At 49.1% G+C, this 24,512-nt stretch overlaps 2 protein-coding genes across 5 annotated transcripts in view; one reads left to right on the forward strand and one right to left on the reverse strand.

Moving 5' to 3' along the window:
• Nucleotides 1–18,202, forward strand: WSB2 (WD repeat and SOCS box containing 2). 3 transcript variants are annotated; one of them, XM_028116478.2, is made up of 9 exons: nt 1–88; nt 6,232–6,400; nt 10,929–11,173; nt 11,332–11,463; nt 13,830–13,930; nt 15,081–15,253; nt 15,981–16,091; nt 16,215–16,322; nt 16,930–18,202. In XM_028116478.2, the coding sequence occupies exons 1-9, from the start codon at nt 76–78 to the stop codon at nt 17,090–17,092; spliced, it is 1,215 nt and encodes a 404-aa protein (XP_027972279.1). In that variant the 5' UTR covers nt 1–75; the 3' UTR covers nt 17,093–18,202. The 3 variants fall into 3 exon arrangements, with proteins under 3 accessions (XP_027972279.1, XP_027972278.1, XP_027972281.1); XM_028116477.2 differs by lacking the exon at nt 1–88 and having other exon boundaries at nt 6,198–6,400; XM_028116480.2 differs by lacking the exons at nt 1–88; nt 6,232–6,400; nt 10,929–11,173 and adding an exon at nt 13,256–13,396 and having other exon boundaries at nt 11,390–11,463.
• The window catches only part of RFC5 (replication factor C subunit 5), an 11,887-nt gene continuing 5,091 nt past the window's right edge, over nt 17,717–24,512 (reverse strand). Inside the window, exons 6-11 of one of the 2 annotated variants that reach the window (XM_028116481.2) lie at nt 23,678–23,837; nt 22,880–22,961; nt 22,439–22,568; nt 21,750–21,827; nt 20,666–20,720; nt 17,717–19,678 (exon numbers count right to left, since the gene is read on the reverse strand). In XM_028116481.2, the coding sequence (XP_027972282.1) occupies nt 19,582–19,678; nt 20,666–20,720; nt 21,750–21,827; nt 22,439–22,568; nt 22,880–22,961; nt 23,678–23,837 (602 nt within the window). In that variant the 3' untranslated portion in view covers nt 17,717–19,581. Of the gene's footprint in view, nt 19,679–20,665; nt 20,721–21,749; nt 21,828–22,403; nt 22,569–22,879; nt 22,962–23,677; nt 23,838–24,512 lie in introns of both variants that reach the window. The other variant, XM_028116482.2, reaches the window with a different exon arrangement.

Here is a 24,512-nt window from a genome sequence, read left to right on the forward strand (position 1 = left end):
TGGGGGCGGCATGAGGGCCGGCGGCCCGGGGGGCTGAGGCGCCCGCCGCCTGCCGCGGGCCCGCGCGCGTCCTCCATGGAGGCCGGAGGTGAGCGGGGCCGGGGTGCGCGGGTTCCCGCCGGGCGGGGCCGGGCCGGTTCTCCCCGGGGGGCGGGCGGGGGCGCGGGCTCGGCCGTGGGAGGGGCGCGGCGGGGGCGCAGGGGCCTGGGCCGTCCGCGCTGGCCGGCGGCGGGGGGCGCGCCGGGCGCCCAGCTTTGTTTCACTTTCGCTGTCAGCGGCCGCCACCGCGCCTCCCGCCCGCCGCGGACAGGACCGGAGGAGCACGGGCCACCGCGTGCCGGGGATCTCTGTGCCCCAGGACAGTGGGGGGTGCTCCCTGGGCCCGACGCCTACGCCCGGGGGGGACGCGGGGGTGCGCCGGCCCCTCGGGGTGATAACCCAGGGGGCGGGTGCCCAGGTGCCCGGTGACGCACTTGCGGGGCTGGGTGGGCGTCAGGTCTGCCCCTTAAGAAGCGGTGGGATGGTGCACGGGCCACTTAACCCAAGTCTGTTTTGTATCTGCAAAATGGGGTAATAATAGTACGTGCCCCAGTGGGTGGTTGGGAGCTTCCCAACTTGCTATTCATCAGAATGGGGACTGGGTCCCTATTTAAAGAATCTGTTGCGAGCCTCTCCCAACGGAGACTCATTGGGAGAGGTGGGGTGGGGTGGGGCTGGGGATGCTGATCCCTGCCGGCATGTTTGATAGGACAAGTTTAGGTTACATTGATGGGTGAGGTGCATGCCTCTGTCCTTGTTAACAGCTGTCATCAGAAAACAGTGTGGAAGTCTGAGAATATCGGATATACTTGGAGAGTCAGGCCAAATGAACGTGTGATCTCGGTGTGCTTGTTATGTGTGCTTGTTAGACCAAGGCAAAACCTCCAGACTTCGTCTTCTCCCTTCCAACCACCTTGCCTCTAAACCCTACCTATACCGAAATTTGGGGTAGGCTTGGGATTTATTCTGGGAGTTCCAACTCTTGAATATACCTCCATGCTTAAAGGCAGTTTCTTTAGGGAAAATTCTCAGAAGGGGTCAAGGCCTAGGGTTCAAAATCGTTCCAGAACCTCTTGGTACTCTTCCAGTGATGTTCAGGCTTCATCTTACTTGGAGGATTCTGAGTGTTGATGTTTGCGTTTCCCTGGCTAGTTTGATGGGGCGGGGGGGGGGGGGGGGGGGGGAATTGTGGGTGGGTAGGTTCAAATCAGGGTATTCCCTGGGGTGGTGTAACTTTTTACTTTGGGAAATGTCATTTCTTTGTTTGCTGTAGTCAGGCATTCAGTAAAAGGTGTAGAGGCAGCTCTCTGCCTTCCCATCTAGATAAGGGCTTTCTTTTCAGTGAGTGTGTTACCACTTTTTAAATGGCCCCTACTGTTTGTGTGAATCTTATGTGACTCTTTTTATAGCTTCCGCTGTTGTTTCCATTGACTCCTTATAGTTAAAACTGAAAGCGATCTGTAGCTGGCCTCCATTTTTAGCTGGAATCTGTTTCCAGTTCTGAGTTTTTCCTAATGATTGACGACTCTGTTTTGGGGTGTGGGCAGAGCTGTTGAGAGCTGCCAAGTTGCTGTAAAAAAAAAAAAAAAAAAAAAGCCAGAGACTTTTACATTCTTTTGAATCTGAATAAAGTCCATTGTAATCGGATTACAATGGACAACAGTAGATATCTTCAGAGCAGTGGTTAGAATTCATTTATTCTTTCGACAAATATTTATTGAGTATCTACTGTGTGCCAGGCACTCTCTAAGGCAGCTCTGGCCAATAGAAATATAATGCCACATCTGTAATTTAAAATCTGGTGGCTGCATTAAAAGAAGCAAAACAGGTGAAACCAATTTTAAAATTGTAGCTGTCAATCCAACATGTCTAAAATACTACCATTTCAACATGTAATCACAATTATTGATATAGTTTAGATTTTTTTTTTTTTTTTGGTACTAAGTTCAAAATACGGTGTGTGTTATACACCTAACAGCCCATCTCAATTCGGACTTGGCATATTGCAAATGGTGGTCAAGTGTGGCTAGTGGTTAGTGTATTGGACAGTGCAGCTCAGTTGCAGCGGGCAGAGAGGCAGGTTTGGGGTGTGGGTTGGGAAGAGCTAGACAGTAAGTGTATAAAAGCAAGTAAGCAATGAAGACGAGAGGAGTGAGTGGTACCTCTAAAGAACATGGAACGGAGGAAAAGGAAAGTGACCGAGCCACTTCAGACAGTGAGGCCAGGAAGGTCTTCGAGAACGTGACATCAACACTGAGCCCTGCATGGTAAGATGGAGCAGTCAGACAGGGATCTGGGGCCTGCCAGGCAGTTTTCTGGGCCAATGGAAGAGCCAGTGTCAAGGTGGTGAGGCAGGACAAATCACCAGGCTCCCTGCTGGCTGGAGTCATTGCTTCCATTTCCGTGTTCAGGTGAATCTCCTTGCACAGAAGAAGCTGATAATAAATATCTTTACATTCGGCCTGGTCGTCCAAATACATCCCAGTGTTTAACTAGAACACCCTGATCCGTGGGCTTTTTCCCCACAAAGGACCACGGCCGGTACAATCCCAGATGAAAGCTGGATCCTCTTGGCTCTGGTTTTTTAAGTTCTGCACTAATTACGGCTTCTCCACCACCCCCCCTCCCCTGCCCAACAGCCAAGTTTTGTTTGGGCCCAGACTCTGCTTCAGAATTTCCTGAGTTCTAGAAATGAAGAGACAGGAGTCACTGAGTTTTTTCTTCTTTTAGCTCCTGGATTCCTGAGCCTGAAATAGCAGATTAAATCTCCAAATCACAGAAATAGAGTGTGAAATCTGGGTATGGCCCATGTTTAAGAAGCATTTCATGTGAAATGTTTGGCATAGGCAACGTAATAGTCTAAGGGGCTTCATTTTGTTTATATTTAGAGAGGTATACCATGTATATTTATTCAACAAATACTGACTGACTGCCTGCTCTCTGCCAGGAACTCTGCTAGGCACTGAGAATAAACATACGCGGTCCCTGCTTCTGTGGAATTGATGTCCTGGTCCGGGGGGGGGGGGGGGAGACCGATAGCTAATCATAATAGTGATTGTGCTGTAAAGAACATGATGTGAGGAGGGGTTATGAAGGAGATTGACTTGGGGTCAGAGAAGGGCTCTCGAAGGAGTTGTTATTTGAGCCAAGACTGAATGAAGAGAAGGTGCCAGTCATGGAAGGGAATTCCAGGTGAAGAGACTAGCTGGTGCAAATGCCCTAAGGTAGGAACTAATTAAGCACAGTCAAGGGGTAAGTGAAGGCTAGAGCCAGGGGCAGGGAGGGGAGGGTTATAAGCCCAGGTGGGAGATGAAGGCCAGGGGGGCCAGGTTATGCAGGACATCAAGGGCATGGTAAGGAGCTTGAATTTTATTATTATTATTTTTTAAGATTTTATTTATTTATTTGAGAGAGAGGAAGAGAGAGAGTACAAGCAGGGTGAGGGGCAGAGGGACAAGCAGACTCTGATGAGCGAGGAGTCTGACATGGGGCTTGATCCCAGGACCCTGGGATCATGACCTGAGCTGAGGGCAGACTCCACAGACTGAGCCACCCAGGCGCCCCTTGAATTTTATTCTAAGAGTAGTCGAAACTGATCACTCTAGGAGGTGAGGATTGGAGGTGGGGCAGAGGGGAAGCTCGGAGAGCAGTTGCAGGGCTGCTTAGTGAGATCTTGTTGATGAGATGGTTTGCATAGATTAGAATAGTAGCCATGGAGATGGAGAGAAGTTAGGTTTGCCAAGCGTTTTGGAAACAGCCTCGATAGAACTTGTTAATGGATTTGGTTTGGGAAGTAAAGAAAAAGAAAACAGGACCCCTTTTTATATTGTGCAGAGCCTCCATGGTGTCAAAAGGATAGATAATGTGCCTGTTGGGGGGGGAAGTGAACCAAGTGTGAATATTATCAGGGTGGAATAAAGACGTTTCATCCCGTAGATAAAAATGTACCTCCAGATCAGTCGATGTCATTTAATATTTGACTACATTGGAGTTTCTCAACCTCGGCACTATCGACATTTTGAGCAAGATAATCCCTCATTGTGGGGGGCTGTCCTCTGCACTGTGGGGTGCTTAGCAGTATCTGTGGCTTCTTTTCATTAGATACCAGTAGCACCCCTCCCCCCCCAGTTATGACAACCAAAAATGTCTCCAGACATTGCCACCTGTCCCCAGAGGACATAATCCATTGAGAACCACTGGATTACCTGAAGGAGGCATTGACAGATTAGGGCTAGGTCACCACTAGGAATAATGAGAATGAAGACAACACCACAGGGTTGCTGGGTAACACTGAGAGACCTGTTTTGGATTTAAAATGTAAAGTAACTTCTTACCATGCAGATATTCCCATCCAAAGGGTTTATGTTCCTATTGACAAGTAATTGTATAAATGAAAAGATCCCATGTACAAACATGTACAGATTTCAGGAGAATTACCTGGGCCTATAGAAATGTCAGTTTAGACAGACCTAATGTATTAAAACCTAGATTTATACATAGAACCTCAGGAAGTGAATATTCTCTTTGCAAAGGAAACTTACTTTTCTTTAAATAGCAAAGCCACCAAAGGCTTGATGGATTAAAATTCTATTTAAAGACAGACTCTTCAGCAACACATTTATTTTATAAAATAAGGTAGTACCCACACCTTCTATAGTGCATATACCAGGAAATATTATATATATATGTATATAAATATCATATACAGATAGGCATCTCGCTATACATGCGTGTTTACCATCTGTTTCGTTAAACCCAAGATACAATGGTTCTTATTTATCACTGAGAAAAAATACTGCTTATTTAACTTTAAAAATTCATCATTTGTAAGGCACATCCTGATTTTGGCGAGGTCAAAATGAGAGAAGACATATAAAGCTGTATCCTAAAATAAATGAAATAGGGCTGTTTAAATTAGCATCTATCTGGTAACAGGTATAAAAGGGTCAAGGTCTCGAAACTACTGAGGTGGAACATAGACATCAGGAAGTGACCTCTTTCAGAGTGGAAGACAGTTTTTATGTTAGTGTGTATCATAATCATAATTAGTGGGCAAAAAACCAGTCTGAATGCCTTTAACTTGCGAGCTTCATCAGCCATTGAAAACCTTCCACTGAGTGGAGACTTGAACTAGGAACTGCCCTTCAGGTGGCAGAAGAAGCACCAATCCAGCACCAGCTCTTCACAAGGCACTGTGCTAGGCCCTGAGAGAAATGAAAATGAAATCATTTTGGTGTTTGAACAGGGTGCTGAAATTCTGGTGGAGGGTGGACCAGAAGGAAATTCCTAACTGTAGGAGAGAATGAAGTCAGCAGGGTGGGACTTGTTTTCCGCTTCACTAGAGTTCAAGATGCGGGCCTGGGAAGTCTCATACACGAGCTTTGGGGAGTGTGGCCAGGTGACTCGTGTGGCCGGTGGGGAGAGGTCCCGGGAAGGGGGTGGGGCCGTGGTGTCCGGTAGGAGGCCCAGGCTCCCCTGCCCTTACTGTGGACGCAGGTGGGAGCCTTGGAACGCATTTGAGAGAAATGTGACGTGTGTTTTAGCTTCAGCCGGGGGGGGGGGGGTATGGGCAGGAAAAATCAGGGGAGTCTCATGAAAGATCTGGGCAAGATTGGGATGAAGGCTTAAACCAGAACAGAGGTGGACAGTGGGAGGCCAGATCCAGAGGTCCGAGCGGCAGGAAGCAGGGCAGGTGCCTCGGTGATGGGGAGGAGGCTGGTGAGCGACGGGGAGCCCTGGAGTTTCAGACGTGCCTTCTAGGCCTCCCTCCCGGTGGCAGGTTCTTTTGAGGAGACCTTAAATACACTGGAAGGCCTCCTAATCTGCACCATCTAGCCTGGTCCCAGCCTGGGCCGGCTCTCCTTTCTTCCTCTTCAGGCATTCATAGGAAAATGAGGCCTCCATTCACTGAGTTCACTCGCACAAAGGTTACTCTGAGTCATGGTTAACCAGCGGTGGCCAGGGCCAGGGCTGAGTAACCGCACTGGAATGTGGCCTTTGGCTACTGTTCTTGCGGCAGGTCATTTAAATGACAACTCCCTCCCGGAATCCAGAGTACCACCCCTCGGCCTGGGGATACCGCGGCTTTCCTGGGTCTGAGTCAGCCAGGTGGTCTGGAGCCTGGCTCCCCACTTTCCCCCCACCCCGAGGCAGCGAGGGCGTTTGCCTGAAGCATGCTGTCTCCCGTCTCAGAGGAACCGCTGCTGCTGGCCGAGCTCAAGCCGGGGCGCCCTCACCAGTTTGATTGGAAGTCGAGCTGTGAGACCTGGAGCGTCGCCTTCTCCCCGGACGGTTCCTGGTTTGCTTGGTCTCAAGGACACTGCATCGTCAAGCTGATCCCCTGGCCGCTGGAGGAGCAGTTGTAAGTTCTCGCATCCCCAAGCCCAGAGGAGCGAGGGAATCCTCACAATGGGGGACCTGGAGCACTTTCCCCCATGACTCCCTGCCCTTTGGGGTCTCCCTGCCCGAGAACGGAAGAGGGAGAACGGCTGAAAACAGTTCAGGAATTGATCATTGGGGTTTCCAGAGCCCCACGGTTGGTACGTGGGAAAATTACTTCTGTGGAGATCATGTTATCTCCGCTGTTACTTTTCAGAGCTTTTTTGCGATGTAATTTACATACCATACAATCTGCGCCTTTAAAGTGTACAGTTCACTGGCTTTTAGTGGCATTCAGGGAGTTGTGCAGCTCTCACCATGATTAATCTCAAAACCGTTGTCATTGCCACAGAGCAGCCCCACGTCCCTCACTTGTCATCCTCGAGTCTCACTGTTCTCCAGCCCAGAGCGGCCGCGAATCCCCTTTCTGTCTTCATAGATTTGCTTATTCTGGACTTTTCACATACATCGAACTGTACACTGTGGAGTCTTTTCTGACAGGTTTCTTGCACTTAGGAGAATGTTTCCAGTCATCCCTCTTACGGCGTGTATCGGTACATCATTTCCCGTTACTGCCAAATAATATTTCATTGTATGGAGACAGTGCACCTTGCATAGACATTTATCAGTTGCTGGACAGTTAGGTGGTTTTCCCTTTTTGGCTATTACGAATAATACCGCTGTGCACATTTATGTACGGGTTTTTGTTTTTTGTTTGTTTTGTTTGTTTTTATGGACATAGGCTTACAGTGTTTCTCTTCTTGAGAAACAGACTGGTGCCCAGGGTGGCTGCCCCGATTTCGCAGTCCCACCAGCGGATGTGTGAGATTTCCATATCCCCCACACCCTCACCAACACTTGTTATTGTCTGTCTTTTTGATTCTAGCAGAACAATCCTGGTAGAGTGGGAAGTGGCATCTCATTGTTTGGATCTGCATTTCCTGATGGCTTCTGACATGGAGCACCTTGTGCTTCTTGGCCTGTCCTGTATCTTCTTGGGAGAAACGTCCATTCACATCCTTTGCCCATATTTAAGTTGGGTTTTTGTGTTTTCCTCTATGGACCAAATTTAGTTTCTGGTATTAACTAGCTTCTTTCTTTGGGCTGGACAGGGCCCAGTGTCTGAGTGCTGTGAGCTCCAGGTCATGGCCCAGCCAGGACAGGGCGACTCCATTGATTGAGGCAGCATCTGTTGGAAATCTTTGCCTGACACAGAGCCTAGGGGCTGGGAACCTTGAAATAAGTCAAACACGGCCCCTGCCCTTGAGGGCGTCATTTGTTTTTGCTTTGGGTGTTTCTTACAAATTGCATGTTAGATTTAAGTGTTTCATCAGAAACTCGTGGCCTTGAAAGTAGGTCCCGCCAACAAGAGCGTGCTGAGATTCATACTCGGGCGGGCGTTGCTGGGATTGACCGGTGGGAATCTGGCTGTTTGGTAGTATGCGAAGGACCTTGACAATGTTCCTCTCGCTACTAGGAATCTCAGAAATGGGGTCATCTATTTCCATACACTGATTTTCATCGCGGAATTAGCTCTGTAGTAGTGAAAAACCAGAAATCCCAGTGATGAGAGAGAGGATGGTAAGGGAAATTATGGCAATGCCATAGGGTATTTTTTGCAGCCTTCAGAGAGTTGTTTTTTTTTTAATCATTATTTTCAGTTCCTTCTGTGATCAGTTTAATGAGAATGCCAAGGTCTTCCATTTTTTATTGATCTCCTACTCTAAATGCAAGAGACTTAACTTTATATCCAGTCCAGTACAAGTTTATGGTCTGAAAAAGTATTTTTTATTTTTATTTATTTATTAAAGATTTTATTTATTTATTTGAGAGAGAGTGAGCACGAGCGGGGTGCAGGGGCAGGAGAGAGAGAAGCAGACTCCCTGGTGAGCAGGGAGCCTGATGCAGGACTCGATCCCAGGACCCTGGGATCATGACCTGAGCTGAAGGCAGATGCTTAACCAACTGAGCCACTCAGGTGCCGGAAAAAGAATCTTTTAAAAAGCATGCAAATGGAAACTCTGTTTGCCTGAAAATCACTCTTCTATTCAAACATATACATCACTATAGGTAAATATATCTGTCCAGTATGAACTCAGGAAAATGGAAATTTGAGTACTAATCCTTTTTGTGTATCTATTGCTTAATATAGTGAGAGAAATGTTACTGTTCAATGTGTTAAGTGAGAAGTTACTTGTTTTAGGGAAAAATCACACATTTTGAAGAATAATAACTTAGGAAAATGCTTATAAGGCTTAATGAAAATAGTAAGCTATTAACTATATATGTAATATCCCAAATTTGTCTTTTAAAAATATATGTATATATGCACAAATAAAAACTTACAGTGAAATGTTTACTGTGGTTAGAGTGGTGTTAGGATTATGGGTAATTTTTATTATTTGTCTCACTTCCAAATTTTTCCCACAGTTCTCTATTACTTTTATAATTGAAAATAATTGTTATTTTAAAAGTCCTTTAAAAGGGGAAATCTGAAGTCCTTAGATTCTTGTTCAGATTGTTACATATTTAAAAAAAATAATAGTGCTTTTAGTACTGAGTGAATAATTGGTACTAGCGAAATAATTCTACTACTTTTAGAAATACAGTTTTTAGAAACTTGAATTTCAGTGAAGTTAAATTCTCCCAGTGACTCTGCCTTGCCCTTAGCTGTTCCTTTCCCATGCATATACCCCCCATCTCCCATGTAACTCATCCCTTGACTCATTGGCAAATTCAGAAGTCTAGGGGATCTGGTGAGTAGGAGGCCTGGATACCCAAGACTTGAGTTCTAGTTCCAGTTTGGCCCCCTGATTTTGTGACCCTAGGAAAGTTAACTCTACCCCTAAAATGGAGGGTTTAGTATCTCTTTCTAGAGAAATTAAATTTATGATATTAAAATGAATTAATACGCGGATGTGCCTTAATTCCTGTGGAATAAGGTAGCTACAGATTATTCCTTAATTCGAATGCAGAATTTAGGATTTTATAAAAAATAAAACAAAAGTGGCTTCGGTGGTCCCCAGCTGTCCTACAGAGCTTTCCCTATAGCTTGCCTTTTCCACGCTTCCTCCCTGGATGGCCGACTGAGGCCCCTGCGCCAGGGCCAGGCAGCTCCGTGAGGTGTGGGGATTGAGCAGGGTCGGTCAAAAAGACATTATCACATTCAGATGCTTGTCAGGACAACAAGTTTTCAAACTCCATTGGTCAGCACATGTTTCCTTTGAAGGCTCAGGTGATAAATATTTTTGGCTTTGGGGGCCATCTGGTCTCTGTTGAGTCTCCTCCCCTCTGCTCTTAGAGTGTGAAAGCAGCCATTGATGGCACGTGATCAAATGAACGTGGTTCCAGTAAAACTTTATCTATAAAAACAGAATGCTGGCCTGGACATAGCTTGCCAAGCTGATTTGGACTAATAGAATTTTAGGGCTGATGGAGCCTATGTTTGCCTTAATTCCTCCCTTCTAGTTTTATAGGTGAGCTTGGTTTAAATTCTTTAATATATTTCAGCCACACGCTTGGCAAAAATATGATTTACTTCCAGCTTTGGGGGAACAAGTCTGATGCATAAAGAGGTCCAGTTACATATACGTTGACTATAGGATTTTTCACGGAACTGAGTTCCAGCTTCATCATCTTCATTTCCCTGAGTTTGATACACCCCAGCATGTGGTCAGGGTCACACAGAAAAATAGAACTTAATACTGGCACTGATAAAGTGTACTGCAGACAGGAAACTTGAAGTTTGGGGGCTGAATCCCAGGGCTGTCCAGCTGCTCAAGCCTGTGAGATGTGGTCTGCTGGAGCAGTGGTGGGCAGGGCCTAGGTCTTAGGGAGTGAGTCTCGTGGAGCTTGTCGGGGCCTGTGGTTCACCGTAAGTAGAACGTAAAAGGAGCGGTTCAGGCCGCGGGATCTTTGAGGTCAGTGCAGCTCTGCAGTTGTGGGCTCTTTCTCCTCAGTCACCCCCACTGGTCGGTTCCTGTGCTGGATGTACCCAGAGAAGTAAGTGAAATTAATTGCTTGGAACATAACGAGGGAAGGTGGAGACCAGCTTGTACCAAGCAAATGTGTGGGCCAGAAAAGGATTTATTTTCCTGCTCCTTGGGCCTTTTGAAGCTAGGGGCTCATCACGCAGGGGAGCAGCAGATGGGTATTCAAGTTCTAAGATCTGTCCTAGTTCCAAACCTATGGCATGCTTTCTTCCTCATGGGAGAAACTGAGTGCATCTTTCCTTCCATGCACCAAACCTGAGAGAACTTTCTGAGGAAGCGTAGGGCTCCCTGGAGCTTCTGTGATCTAGTTATCCCACAAGGCAGGTCACCCCACTGCAGGGCTATCACAAATGGGATGAACCAAGGCTAATGAAGTCTTTGTTACATGAATTCTAAAAAATTAAATTCACCAAAGGCCAATTTGTTTCTAGAACCTTAATATCTTAGAAATCATGGAATGAATAGTTGGTTGACTGGGTGACACTTTTTGACTCATTAAGGAATCTCTGCTTCCTCCAGCATCCCTAAAGGGTTTGAAGCCAAAAGCCGAAGCAGCAAAAATGATACAAAAGGGCGAGGCAGCCCAAAGGAGAAGACTCTGGATTGTGGGCAGATTGTCTGGGGTTTGGCCTTTAGCCCGTGGCCTTCTCCACCCAGCAGGAAGCTCTGGGCACGCCACCATGCCCAAGTGCCAGACATCTCTTGCCTGATCCTTGCTACGGGACTCAATGACGGGCAGATCAAGATTTGGGAGGTGCAGACAGGTAGGTCATTTCTGACCGGGGCAAGGTCCCAGGGTGCATGCATGCACTCATCAGGGACCAGACAGGCCACCAGCCCCCCAGGTGGCTGAGGGGTGTAGCTGTGACTGGCAGGCCGGGTGCCACCTCTCCCTGACCGAGTGCCCCTGCTCCCACGCCAGGGCTCCTGCTTCTGAATCTTTCCGGCCACCAAGATGTCGTGAGAGATCTGAGCTTCACACCCAGTGGCAGTTTGATTTTGGTCTCGGCATCTCGGGATAAGACTCTTCGCATCTGGGACCTGAACAAACATGGTATGGAAGTGATGGAACTGCTGGTAGCTCCCAGAAATACTCTTGTTTGCCCCCTTCTCACTTTTATCTTAGAACAGTGTTTCTCAACCGATTTTCCTAAGGACCCTTGAAAGACATTTTTTTCTAATCACACACTTGCCTTGTCCCCATGAGATATTAACACTAAAAGTACACTATTGACGCACTGAATGCATATCTATGCTTTGTACATAAAAAAAAAGGTAAGATTTTTTTTTTTTTTTTGGTTACTGAGAAGCACTTTTCACCCCTACTGATAATTAACTCCTATTGAAAATAGATGCTGTGGTGTAAGTTTTCTCAACCATGGCACTATTGACATTTTGGGCATGCTAAGTCTTTGTTACAGGCTGTCCTGTGCACTCCAGGATGTTGAGGAGCATCCCTGGACTACCCACTAGATGCCAGAAGCACCTTCTCTAGTTGTGACAGCCAGAGCGTCTCCAGACATTGCCCCCTGTCCACGTGAAGGGCACCGTCTCCCCGGGTTGAGAACTACCAGTCTAGAGGATGTCGTCCATGTTGGTTACTTCCTGTTAGAAATCGTTTCTTTGTGAAGTGGAATCTTTGCCCAGAAGGATTCTCTTAGCTAGAGGGGGTCAACTTTTGTGGAATTTTGCTTTGAGCAGAATTGTATACAGAGGTGGCCCATACATCTCTGGTACTGATCTTTAACCAGAAAGGTGACGCAGGAAAGAGGAATTTATTGTCAGGCCCTTTCTTCCCCACATGGGCAGGGACACAGTGGCCGGAAGGAGGTGGAAGGAGGAAATGGCGACGTGGACAGTTGATAGAGAGGCACAGTCGCCCCCAATAATGCGAAGGCACTGGTACTCTTGCCTCAGCCGTGACTGTGCCAGCCCCCCCACCCCAGCCACGAGAGGGGACCTCCTCCTGCCCTCTGAGACTCTAGCCTGATGACTTGTCACACTGCCAAGGAGGTGCTTGTGGTGTCCTCACCTGATGGCATCTGGTCACCAAGAGAACTCTGGTAGTTTCTGCCCTTAGCTGCGGAACTTGAAGTCACAAGACAGGTCTGCTGCTTGGGAAGCCTTCTCCAGGGCAGCGCCATTTTTAATGTGTATCCAGAGGCAGCTTGCCATCATGTAAGGAAGATTCTTAAAGTGACTTTTAAAATCTTTTGGTGATTGGGAAGAGAGGACCACCTGAAGGGGGCTGGGAGCGGGCGAGTACACTGGGGCTTTCTCAGGAGGGGCGGGGATAAAGTAGTGTTCCTGGGTACGGGGCCCTGCCCTACCATCCTGCCTAAATCTGTTCAGCACTCAGAACCTCCTGGGGTGGGGGGTGCTTGGTACTGCTCTTGTGGGATAGCTGAAGAAACCATGAAATACTGTATACACCCACATATATATACATATATACACAAACTCTTAAATGCACTTGCGTGAGTATGTATGTTCATAAAGGTTTTTTCCTTTTTCCTTTGTACTGGTTCTCACCCCACCCCCTACCCCATCTCTTTCCCTGTTGCATCCTCCCCCCCACCGTCTTCCCTGAAACCCCCCGCAGCCTCAGGACCCGTGCTGAGAGCCTTCCGTATTTCCCTCGGTGCCTCACTCACACTCAGACGCACTTAGGATTTGGGGGTCGGTGTTCCACAAAAATAGATTCATACTCCTTACATTTTTTCCACGGAACATGGAAAATCTAGATCCTTAATACCATCTGAATTAATGGGGTAGAAACGTATTCCATGTATTCACCTGTTCTGTTATGCTTACAGATGAGCCTTTAATTTTTCCCCCAAACTCAGAACTGGACCAATTCTGTGAGTGGCCCCGGGGCACGTGCTGAGTAATCAGTGGAGTCAGGGTTCAAACCCGGGTTCGCCTGACGGCAGAGCACATGGGCCTCATTGCTCTGCAAGGTGGCTCAGCCAGACACCCTGGCGATGGTGAGAGAGTGCGGTGGGACTCTTGGGAGGGGGAGACCATTACAGAGCGTCAGCGACGAGTGAAGATAAAACATTCTCACATTTGGAAGGATGCTCCAAAGTATTAGAGGTGGTTGGGGGGCCCTGGAAAGAATGTTCTCTGCTAGCAAAGGGATCTGTCAGATATGATCTGTGTACAGCCTTTATCGCACCGGTCTTGTGGATTTTGGTGAAACAGAAGGTAGTGATCTCCTTGGGGATTACACTCTCGTGTAAATAGATGTCAGGTGTTTAAATGACAACTCCTGGCATATTTCTTTCTCTGCCTTGAAAAGAAGGGGCTTTGGGGCTCAGGCAATAGGGCACCAGGTGGGTCGGCCATGCCTCCCGGTCCTTCGGGCCCCCGGCTGCGTGGTTCCGCGAACCGGCTCACCCTGTCCCCCTCTCTGTGCAGGTAAACAGATCCAGGTGCTCTCGGGCCACCTGCAGTGGGTTTACTGCTGCTCCATCTCGCCCGACTGCAGCATGCTGTGCTCCGCCGCTGGGGAGAAGTCGGTAAGGCTCAGATGTCGGGCGCTACCTCCTCTGTTGCCCGTGTGCGGTGAGACCGGGAGGCCTGAACGGGCCTGGTGTGGGAGAGGGTAGGTAAGGCCCGCGCCTCCAAAACCCCTCCAAACCCAGCTGCAAAGCAGCCCCGGTAGGACGCATGCTCGCGGGCCGGGCCCTCCTCCTGCACGTCATCGCCTCTCTTTTGCACGCGTTGAATAAACCAAGAGAGGAGGTGTTGAAGGACATGGATTGCCCTCATCACTGGAGGAGGGCTGTTTGCCTTTACAAAACGGCAAAGGTGTGCTTTTTAAATTTTTTCCCCTTGGAGTCTTGAGATTTTAAAAGTTGCAACCCCTATATGGATCCCGATTTCCCTCCTTTGAGCAATTTAACTTGAATCTGTGTAATGGGAATTTCCATTTCAAATCAGAATGTATGGTTGTTTGTTGAACTTGGTTTTGAAGTCCTGTCTGTTATTTAAGAAAGTATTAGAAACCCAAGAATAATTTGGGAACGGTGTGTTTGTCGGATTCTACATCTGCATCGAGCTGTTTGTGGTGACTAAGCCAGGAGAGTGAAGAGTTCACTGTGTGGCACAGCCCAGGTGGTTAATCATTCATTTGGGGTTTGGAACTACGTGACGGCAAGTTTTCTTCAAGGGAAGAAAATAAAATCCCATTTTTCATGATTCTCAAAAAGATTTCAAGTGATGAGCTGTGTCAGATGTCCATAGAGTTGTGGGGCACATTCCCACTGCTCTGTAAACACGTGGTGTAAAATGGCTTGGCAAGGGGCCACCGCTCTGTTGGGAGCCCTCGAGCTCACCTCTGACCCCTATTTTTGCTTTTAACTGAAAGGACAAGATAGTGCTTTATCAGCACACGCTGTGATTTTGCAAACAGGGCTCAGAAGCAGAACCGAGAAGCCTCTACGGATGCACTTTAGCCGGTAGTCTTTCTGAACTTGGCTGGGTATATTCTGTTAGACTAGGCTCCTTGAACTTGTGCGCTGGTCTGCACCTTAGGAACTCAGACCTGTTGCTTCACCTAAGCCTCTGTGACGTGGAGTGGAGAGCTTGGCTTCACCTGGCACTGCCGTGTCAGCTTGCTGTGCAAACTGTTGCCGCCCCTAACCGGGCACCTGTTCCTTCGCACAGGTGTTCCTGTGGAGCATGCGGTCCTACACGTTAATCCGGAAGCTAGAGGGCCACCAAAGCAGTGTTGTCTCTTGTGACTTCTCCCCCGACTCCGCCTTGCTTGTCACGGCCTCTTACGACACCAACGTGATCATGTGGGACCCCTATACTGGAGAGAGGCTGAGGTTACTTCAGTAAGGCCGGGGTCCCTGCTTCGGACTGTGTTGCGGGCGGGACTGATGAGAAAGCTGCCTTGGGTTAGGCATGGCCCGCATGGGGTCGGGGGCGGGGCGGGGGCTGCCTGGGTAAGAGGCACGGTGAGTTCAGGCCTTCTGAGGCAGTGGCATGCGGTGGCACTTCATTGTCACTTACGTTCTCAATTTAGACCCGAGTGCCTTCAAGGCTCCTGATGTAGGAGGCTGTGTGTACTTCTCTGGATTCAGCGTTAATGAAACCTCAAAGTGACTCTTTCTTTCCATTTACTAATAACCAGAGTAGCAAGTTCAGAACGATCCTCTTACCGAAACTGGTATTTCCAAAATGAATTTTCATGTTCTCACACACTTGGGTCTTTTTCTCTTTGTCTCTGTTGTTTTCTGAGGCAAATAATAGGTAGTCCTATAATTATCATGTATCTTAGCTGAAAAAAGACTTTCAGTTTGTACTGTGGCATTGAAGTGAGGGCTGACCTACTTTGCATAAGGAAATTAGCACAGGGAGTGTGAGTAACCCTTCAGCCCCTTCCGCGAGACACTTAGGAAATGCGCTCCCCCCCCCGCCCCCCCGTCTGCTTATCCCACGGTTTTCGATAGGGGGTAAGGATGGGTCTTTGAGCCCATCATAGCCCCAGCGTTGGAATGAAGCTGAAGGGTGGAGGGTGGTCGTCATCCCAGGCCGACCGCCCTGTTTCTTTCTCCTCAGCCACACCCAACTTGACCTCCCCATGGACGACAGTGATGTGCACATTAGCTCCCTGAGATCTGTGTGCTTCTCTCCCGAAGGCTTGTACCTTGCCACGGTGGCAGATGACAGGTAATGCAGAGGCATCTCGGTGTGTGGCCTCAGAGCAAGTCCCCGCAGGTCACTGTAGCATCCCCCTCTGGGGCTGGCCCCATGTCTGCTAATGTGCGAATGTTTCTTTTCTCTCTCGTCCAGACTCCTCAGGATCTGGGCCCTGGAACTGAAAACTCCAATTGCATTTGCTCCTATGACCAATGGTCTTTGCTGCACATTTTTTCCACATGGTGGAGTTATTGCCACAGGGTACGTGTCTGATAGCTGAACAGATGGGGAGTGGTTTCTGCTGAGTGTTACCACGTAGCTTTTTAAGGAGAGCAAGCATCTAGAATGTTCTTGCCTATGATGAAGCCTTTAAAGGAAATCTAAGAGGACACAAAATTCTAATATTCTGTTCTGCCAGTACAGGTTATCATTTACTCTTAATATTTAATCTGAGAGTAATTAAACAGCTCTGATTCATGCCACTTAATGGGCCACGTCCACAAGGAGGCCTAAGTCGGGATGATGCAGAATTTCTGAGAAACCACTTAGGGCAGAAACCACCATGCAGCGAACATGTATAATTCAGGAGGCGGCACTCTTCCCTCTGCCGCATTGGAACTCACGGTGTGATTCGGAAGGGGCCAAGCTCACGGATAGCACTTTGGTATCAAAAGTGTCTTGAGTTCTTCTGATCCCTTAATTATTCAGCATCATAGCCTTTACATCCATTTCAACCATCAGGGTTGCATTGCACTCCCCCGGTGTCTCCTGCTAACGCAAGTCAAGAGTCAAAACATTAATACCCCTCACCGTGAAAATGTGTGTTTCCAAGGTCTCTCCTAAAGCGTCCGTTTCTGTTCCGTTTCAGGACAAGGGATGGCCACGTCCAGTTCTGGACAGCTCCTCGGGTCCTGTCCTCACTGAAGCACTTATGCCGGAAAGCCCTTCGAAGTTTCCTGACCACCTACCAAGTGCTAGCACTGCCAATCCCCAAGAAAATGAAAGAGTTCCTCACATACAGGACTTTTTAAGCTACGCGCCATAGTCTCGTTTGCTTGTAGCAGGAACAGACTTCCTGGCAGAGGAGTAGCTGGGAGCAATGGGCCAAACAGCTGGTCTTGGATTGAAATAGAATTTCTCTTTGAGACAGTGAACAGAGTGTAGCAAAAGCAGATGCCGGCGGACTGGTCATCCAGGTGTTTCTGCGTGACCTGTGGCAGTCAGTCATAGAGGGGCTCGCAGCTCCGTGGCGGCAGAGCCTTACCTGAAATCCTCAGCCCACTAAGAAACGGCAACGTCGAACACTTTCTAAAGTCCTTCCAATTCAGAGTGCAGTGACTAATGATTTGATAAGCAGAGTAACCAGGCCTCGAGAGCCTCTCTGCTGGGGCAGGTTATTCCCTCGACCGGCAAGTGGGCAAGTGTTGGCTTGTGCCTAGTACTTGTCATTGTCATGTTTCAGATGCAGTGGTGACGTTGTTTAAAAAGTTCTCTCCTGCTGTGTCAGAGTGGCTTTGCTGTTGGCAAGTGCTTGCCTTCCACAAGCTCCCCTCTGACCAGCAGGACCGAGTGTTCATGGAGCCGTCTGCTGGGAGGTCGGAGCTAGATTACAGGGCACTCAGAGGTGTGCTCCTGACTGATACACTAGAAACGGCTTTTTTTTTTTTTTTTTTTTTAATCGGTGTGCATGTGCCGGAGATGACAAATGTGTGTGTCTGGGTACACGGGGATGTATTCCTCAACTGCATGACTGTCCAAACGGCGGCTGACTTGTCAGTGGTTTGCTGTTTGCAGCCTATTTATTTGTATTTTCTCAACAGATGTTAAGGTACAACTGTGTTTTCCTCCCTGGTATCTAAAAACTATAGTTCTTAAGTCGAACAGTTGTGAAGATGTCTCTTCTTCGTTGTTTAGGGAATTGGTGTTGTCTCCGCTTTGGCTGATTGTCATATACAAGGTCTGACTTCGCTGCTTTGCCTCATCGGACGAACCAGCCCAGTTCACCTCTACCCCTTACCAAAACTAGCTCCTTGAAAGTACTGTTCTCCTTCAGTGGCGTGTAGTTCTCTGATCAAGACACCTCATTTCAATGAAATCTGCCTTTGGAAAATTTAATATATTTTAAATTATTTTAAAAGAAATGCAACATCTTATCCTTTGGCTTTCTTACTAGGTGCTTTGTGGAGGCCAGTGTTAACGTGATAAAACTTGTTGCAAAAGTACAAGAGTCTCCTCTACCACCTTTGTTGCTGAAGAAAAACATTTCTTTTCAAGATGAGAGGCTTTCATTGAAGGAAAAGTTAAAAAGCTTTCGGCTCAGTTTCATTTTTTCCACTAAGAAAAAAAAAATACCACCTTTTAAAACAAGTGAGTAGAGCAGGACAGCGGGGAACGGCTTGGGCCAATTTTATACTTTGTGGTCGTCTTGAGGCATCCCAGCCCAGCCTGAGAGGTTCTGGGTGGCTTCCCCAAGGCCCCGCCTGGCCATTAGCTTCAAACTTTGCTCTTTGCTCGGGGTTCTCGGGGAGCGAGGTGTATGGGGATGAGGCAAATAACCAACCTCTCCCTTTTGATAGTCTGAGAAGCTGACAACTTTATAGAGCAGCCTCCGAAGTAAGCTTGTTCTGTGATAATCAGAGAGGGGGAAGGCTTTTTCATATAAATGCAAGGTAAGTCAGCATCTTTCTAACAGGTGAAGGAAAGAGTAGCTCATAACAGCCAACGTGCAAGCTGCTTTATTTTTACGGAGAAGAACACTCATAAAGGCAGCCTGTTCGCTGTGAAAGAAACTGCTACTCTGTCTACAGGGCCCTGTCTTTCCCGCATGTGCCGGTGCCGAGCCCGGCCCGTGCTCGTCTGCCCGGCCTGCGTTAACAAGGGAGTACTACGCGGCCTTGCCCCCCCCGCGGGCGTAAAATGACGCTTCGCTGTCTCACCACAATTAGGAACCTGCTAGTAGGGGAGAAATAAAAAGATGTTTTTAAAGTAAGACAATTAACTGAGCCCATTTATAGGAGTACAATAGTTTGGGCCAGAAGTCGACGCACACCTATTTTTTTTTCATTGACACCTATTTAAAGCAGATCCAGAGACCGTGCCGCAAATTAGGTTCATGCACTTAGTTGTGGAGCTGTTCTGTTACCTTGAGTTAGAAAACACTGGCACCATGGGAGATTGGGAAGATTTGGTTCTAGACCAAAGTGGGGCAGGCCAATTTCCTGCCATCCAAGCAACTGAACGATAAAAGCCTTAAGGCTAAAAGAAAAAAAAAATCTTCTTGCGCTTTCTTTTCCGCCCTAAGACACAAGTGGGCAGCAGAAAGAGAGCTGGGCATTAAAACTGTTTTGTACCTGCTCCAAACAGCCACAAACGCGGTACTTTTTAAACGTTTGCCCACCCAGGCCTGGAACAGGGTTTTCCAAAGCCTGGGGTGATCAGGGCTTCAGTCCCCAGCTGTAACTCAGTCCCCTGTTGTCCAGTCACCGTGGGGCCTGCGAATCGCAGCAAACAGGCTCAGCATTTAGGCCTCTGTGACAATCAGGTCCCTGGTGACCTGGAAAGCGGCAATGAGGGAACTCAGCTGAATCTTCTCGTTGGTGCCAACAGAGAGTCTGTACCTAAAAGAAGTCAAACGAAAGGTAAGAACAGAGAGTATCATGGGACAGCTGCCTTTTGACGAGGGGACGAGAGAGAGCAAAGGCAGGGACGGTGTGCCGAAGGAGGGAAGCAGGTAATCACACTCGACCCCGGACGGTAATCTTCAGTGTGTCCCCTGACATCCTCCTCTCTGCCCTGAACACTCACTTATAAATTCCACTCAAGCTGGTAAGGAAAAACTAAATTAAAAAAATTATCAATGGCAGTGTTCTGAAGTTCGTGCTATCTAGACGTATGCAGAATTTAAGTGATAAGGATTTATTTCTTCACTCACAAAAGGTACTGAGAGAAGATTTCCTTCCTCTTAATTCACTTGAGAATGGTGGACTGTGGTTCTGTGGTCCAGTTAGTAAAGCAGGACACTGGTGGTTCATCTTGCCACCTTCCCAGTGCCCAGCCAGTGAAAGCAAAATCATGACATGCATCACGTAGGGAGAAGTGACCTCGTGTGTGAGTGTGAAAGCCAGTGAGAGCAAATCAGAGTTGGTCCCGTGTTGGCGTCTGTTTAGAACCCAATGCTTCCGTCCACCTAAATGATAGCTGCCAGCTTCAATGGGGGCTAATAACTGTTTATGGAACCAGGCAAAGTGGAAAACTGAGTTTCTGTTTACTTTGCCCCCCAATGTGCTTTGCTACGCCAAAATGCTTTAAGAACAGCTGGATAGCTGGTTGTCCCCAAATGACCTAGATGTCGGAACTGAAGCAGGCCTTCCAGATAATGGCACTTCTAGAACCAATGTGGACCAAGCCTTTGAGGTCTAAGGAGAGGGCTTTATCTCCCAGTCTGTTACTGAGCCGATTCTTTAAACAAGCAAATCAGTGATCCCACCAAAAATCAAACTGTGCCATGTAGGAATGAGGTAGACAAGAAAGTTGGAACCAAGCAGGTAGAAAGAAAAAATGCACAACAGGGTAAAAGAAAGGAATCAAAATTGGGAAGTACTCACTCTATGTCTGCCATTTTGGTCAATAAATGCACTCGAACTGAAGATGGAAAGTCAACTGTGGGGAGAAACAAAATCAAATGAATGAGGGTCTGCCCCTCCCTACTACTAAAAAAAAAAAAAAAAAATCCCACGACAATTATGAGCTTAAACGTCAGAGGACACTATACTTGTCTGGAGGCCTCAGGTCACTGGCTGCCACACCTCTAAGGAAGTGAACACTGGATGAGTTCAGTTTTTTTTATCCATCTTGTGAGCAGATTCCAAAGCGATCACAAGACCCCGGAAGAGGCACCAACATTGCTTTAGCAACGGGGCAGCTCTAGGAGTGAACTAGAAAGCCAAGCTCCCACAAGCTGTCCCGATTTTTAAAAACAAATCTACTGATCTTTAAATCTCTATTCATGTTCATTTTCCACAAAGGGCAGAGCTGGGCTCAAGCCGACCACGCTTGTGGGCCGCAGTTAACGCCAGTTGGCCCAGGGGAGGGCCCGCAAGGCACAGGCAGAACATTCCCGGACCCGACTGTCTGCAGTCGGCTATTGTAGGGGGACAGCTCCTCCGAGGAGGCTGAGCAGCAGGTCACCCGAAGAGCCTGAGAAAATCCTGATGCCCAGGTCCCCCCAGAGGCCGAGTGAATGGGTTTGGGGTGACGCCTACGTGCTGCCAAGGTTGAGAACCAGGTCTCTGTACAGAAGATACGGCCGAGTGTGGCACTTCAGGTGGTTTAGTTAAGACTGCTCTGCTTTACCCCGTGGAGAGACGTTCCTCCTCTTTCTCTCCTTTTGGGGGAAAACACCCTTAGAAACGTGGATTAAAACATACTATTTACTCCTGTAAAATAAAAACCCTCGGAGGAGATGCAGTTAGCCCTCCGGAGCTGCTTCCCCAGGAGGTTCGGAGGTCAAGGGTCATTTTGGAACAAAGCTGTAAATAGCAACAAGAGAAAACAAACTGCGGGCCCGGTTTATACTTCGCTCGCGTCTCTCTGCTTTGAAAGCGAAGCCTCACGTTCCCTCGCTCCCGCCCTTAAGCGCCCCGCTCCCCTCCTCCCGCAGCTTCTCCACTAGGGAGGACTGTGAGTTACCCCTGTGCACGAACAAGTGTATCTCTGTCAGCATGTCCTGTAGCGCCAACCCCTTCAGGGTTTTCAACTCCATAATATCTAGAGAGGAACAGTTAAGGCAAAGGGCCAGCTTCTCGGACAAACGCGCTGCACAGAATTTTGAATCCCAACTCCAGTGGGGGTGACTTCTGGAAGGAGGGCTTCTAACCCCACTGTGGCAGTTGCTCTCAATCCAGCTGCGCCACGTGGGCCCCGATTCTTGCCTTTCCTAGGTTTGCATCTTCCACAAGGGCTTTCCGATAGAACTGTCTCTGCCTAGTAGAGGGCAGAGCTGAAGGCGTCCCCCAGAAGGCCTCCTGTCACCGCCCCTGGCTTTGAACTTCACAGCAAAACACGAGTAACGTTGGCCACTCGAGAATGATCACACCGGCCGCCCCCAACCCCAAGGTCTAACTGCTGCTCTCATCCGCGAGCAAGGCGGCCTCAAGCTGTACCCACGTCAGAGTCCTTCAGGAAGAACTTTAGGGCATTAAAGACGAGGACCCGCTCCACCCAGAGACCCCGTGTTTCCACAGCAAGCGGCCCAGACCCACGAGCGGCCAACCGTCTTTGGCCAGCAGGGTGTAGACGGCGGCTGCAGCCTGGACTGCTGGGACAAGCGCGGGCCTCACGTACGTCCCGCACTGTCAGCAGCCCCCGAAGAAGGATACTTCTGTAGGCTGTGGTGAAGTCTTGATTCAACATCCAGTCCAGAATGTTGGCAATGTCGGACTTGAGGGGGTGCCCGGTGCAGGTGTAGACCGTCTCCTCCGTCACCTTCCCGAAGGCCATATTGGTGCTCTGCACAGGAGGGGGAGAGTCGTGGCTGTCACAGCGGTCACCACGCTGCAGGCGGGTGAGGAGGAAGCGGAGGCAGCTCTGCGGCTGTTCCGGCTCCAGAACCCTTCCCTAGCTTTCCCTGGTCTGCAGCACGTTACTCTCCCAGTTCCTCGAAACCCCGAGGTGGGGGGAAGTCGTCGGTACACGGGGAGATCGAGATCTTACCAGTTTCTCAATTTCTGAACTTAATAGGTTGGCTGTGCGCTGCTTCTGTCTTTCCTGAAAACCTCTTCCGAAGCAGCGGCTCGAGACCTGCTGCAGTGGCACCGTACCTGCAGAATGTTCAGAGCCCTTCGCATGTCTCCGCTGGAAAGGGTCACGAGGGCTTTCATCCCGTCCTCACTTAGGTCCACTCTGAAAGGAAAGAGACAGAAGGAGGTCAGAGGCCCCGAGAGGGCACGAGCGTTCACCCTGGGGACGACTAAGGCTTTGAAATAACGAAAGGGAAGGACGGAGTTAACAGTACTCTCCCGATCTATGGTGGGCTCTCGAATTCCCTCTGGTCTCTGGGGCCGTGGGCTTCACGTTAGCAGTCACCGCCCACTCCCAAGTCGGGAAAGAGGCCCACGCATTGCTGTGTTGAGCAACGGGCTTTGGATTCTGTTCTCCAAGAGGCAAGTGCGTGGTGAGACCTGAGGTCACGGAGGCAGACCAGCCCCTTTCACAAAGCAGCGACTTGGGCTGGCTACGGGCCTGGCAACTGACGGTACAGAAGGTAATGTCTCAGTACCTTCCCTTCTAGTCCTGAAAGGCTGGAGGCATCTTGGCAGAAGAGACTCTGGCAGCACGCCATTGCCAATGACCAAAGAAGAGGAGGAGGAAGTCAGGACGGCTTCCGGGGGAGGAGGGTGGAATCGAGAGAGGAACCAAGTGCCTTTTACGAAGACTGTCCATGAGACACCAGGGAGGACAGCAGCTCGCAGACCCCGACGCTGACTTGGCCAGGCACCCGCCTGAGCTCTTTACACGCCTTATCACCTTTGACTGCAGACCCGCCAGCCGGCCCCGGGCCCTGCCCACACCCCCCGGTCCCCAAGGCCCTGGGCTTTCCTGCTTTCCCTTGTACTTACTTCTCTTCTTCTGTGACGCGTTCCAGGCGGGGGACCATGAGTTCGGGAGTCAGGGGGCCGAATCGGAACCTTGTACACCGGGACTGCAGGGCGGGAATGATCTTTGACAGGTAGTTACAGATGAGGCAGAATCTGGTATTTTCAGTGAATTTCTCAATCACTGGCAAGGGGAAAAGAAAACCAGCTCCCGTCCGTTCTGAGCCTTCCAGAGCCCTGGAGGCCCCACACTCTTCCGAGCTCTCGTGCGCGAGCCGAAGCCATCCACAGGCTGGAGCGCTCCGGGAGCGAGGGGCTGCGGCCGGGGTGGCCGGGACTGGAAGCCAGCCGCGCTCCTCCCCAAAGCTGATGGACACGCCACCTCGATGGGATTTTATAAAATGCTTCCCTTCCTTCTGATGTGCCATGTTTCTGGCGTTCTTGCCACATTCCTGTCCTTTTGCATAAAACTCCCACTTGGCAGGTTGATGATGCCCCACCTTCTAATGGCGGGGGAGGGGGACGGCTTGTTGCGGACTTCCCAGTGGACTCTGTCTCGAGGCCTTAGGGCATTCCACAGAGTGCTAACTCAAATTCAGAAAGCTTAGGAAACACCAGGTGCATTCTGTAGTTACCCAATGTTCTGGCAGGGGGGACCTGCCCACACTGACAGTCACTGTGCAGAGCAAATGTTGAAGAAAGGCTGCCAAAGCTTTTAAGATCAGAAGACACCCTTAACTGCCCTCCTCCTCCTCTTAAACCCACTGCTTCTCCCCAGACTCCACAAGGCCGCTCCTCTCTCCTAGCTGATTACTGCAGGATCTTAACGCGAGAGACTACCAGTGTCCCTTCAAGGAAA

This window comes from Eumetopias jubatus, unplaced genomic scaffold (assembly GCF_037043125.1).
Source record: "Eumetopias jubatus isolate StellerSeaLion01/CBP00866 unplaced genomic scaffold, mEumJub1_p1.0 scaffold_16, whole genome shotgun sequence".
In the NCBI taxonomy this organism is placed as follows: Eukaryota; Metazoa; Chordata; class Mammalia; order Carnivora; family Otariidae; genus Eumetopias; species Eumetopias jubatus.

Excerpts from the sequence above, each read along its gene's own strand:
- WSB2 (XM_028116477.2), top strand. The coding sequence starts at position 6,213 with ATGCTGTCTCCCGTCTCAGAGGAACCGCTGCTGCTGGCCGAGCTCAAG. Across the intron at positions 6,401-10,928 it reads TGGCCGCTGGAGGAGCAGTT|CATCCCTAAAGGGTTTGAAG; the intron begins GTAAGTTCTCGC and ends TGCTTCCTCCAG. Across the intron at positions 16,092-16,214 it reads GCCACGGTGGCAGATGACAG|ACTCCTCAGGATCTGGGCCC; the intron begins GTAATGCAGAGG and ends TCTCTCGTCCAG.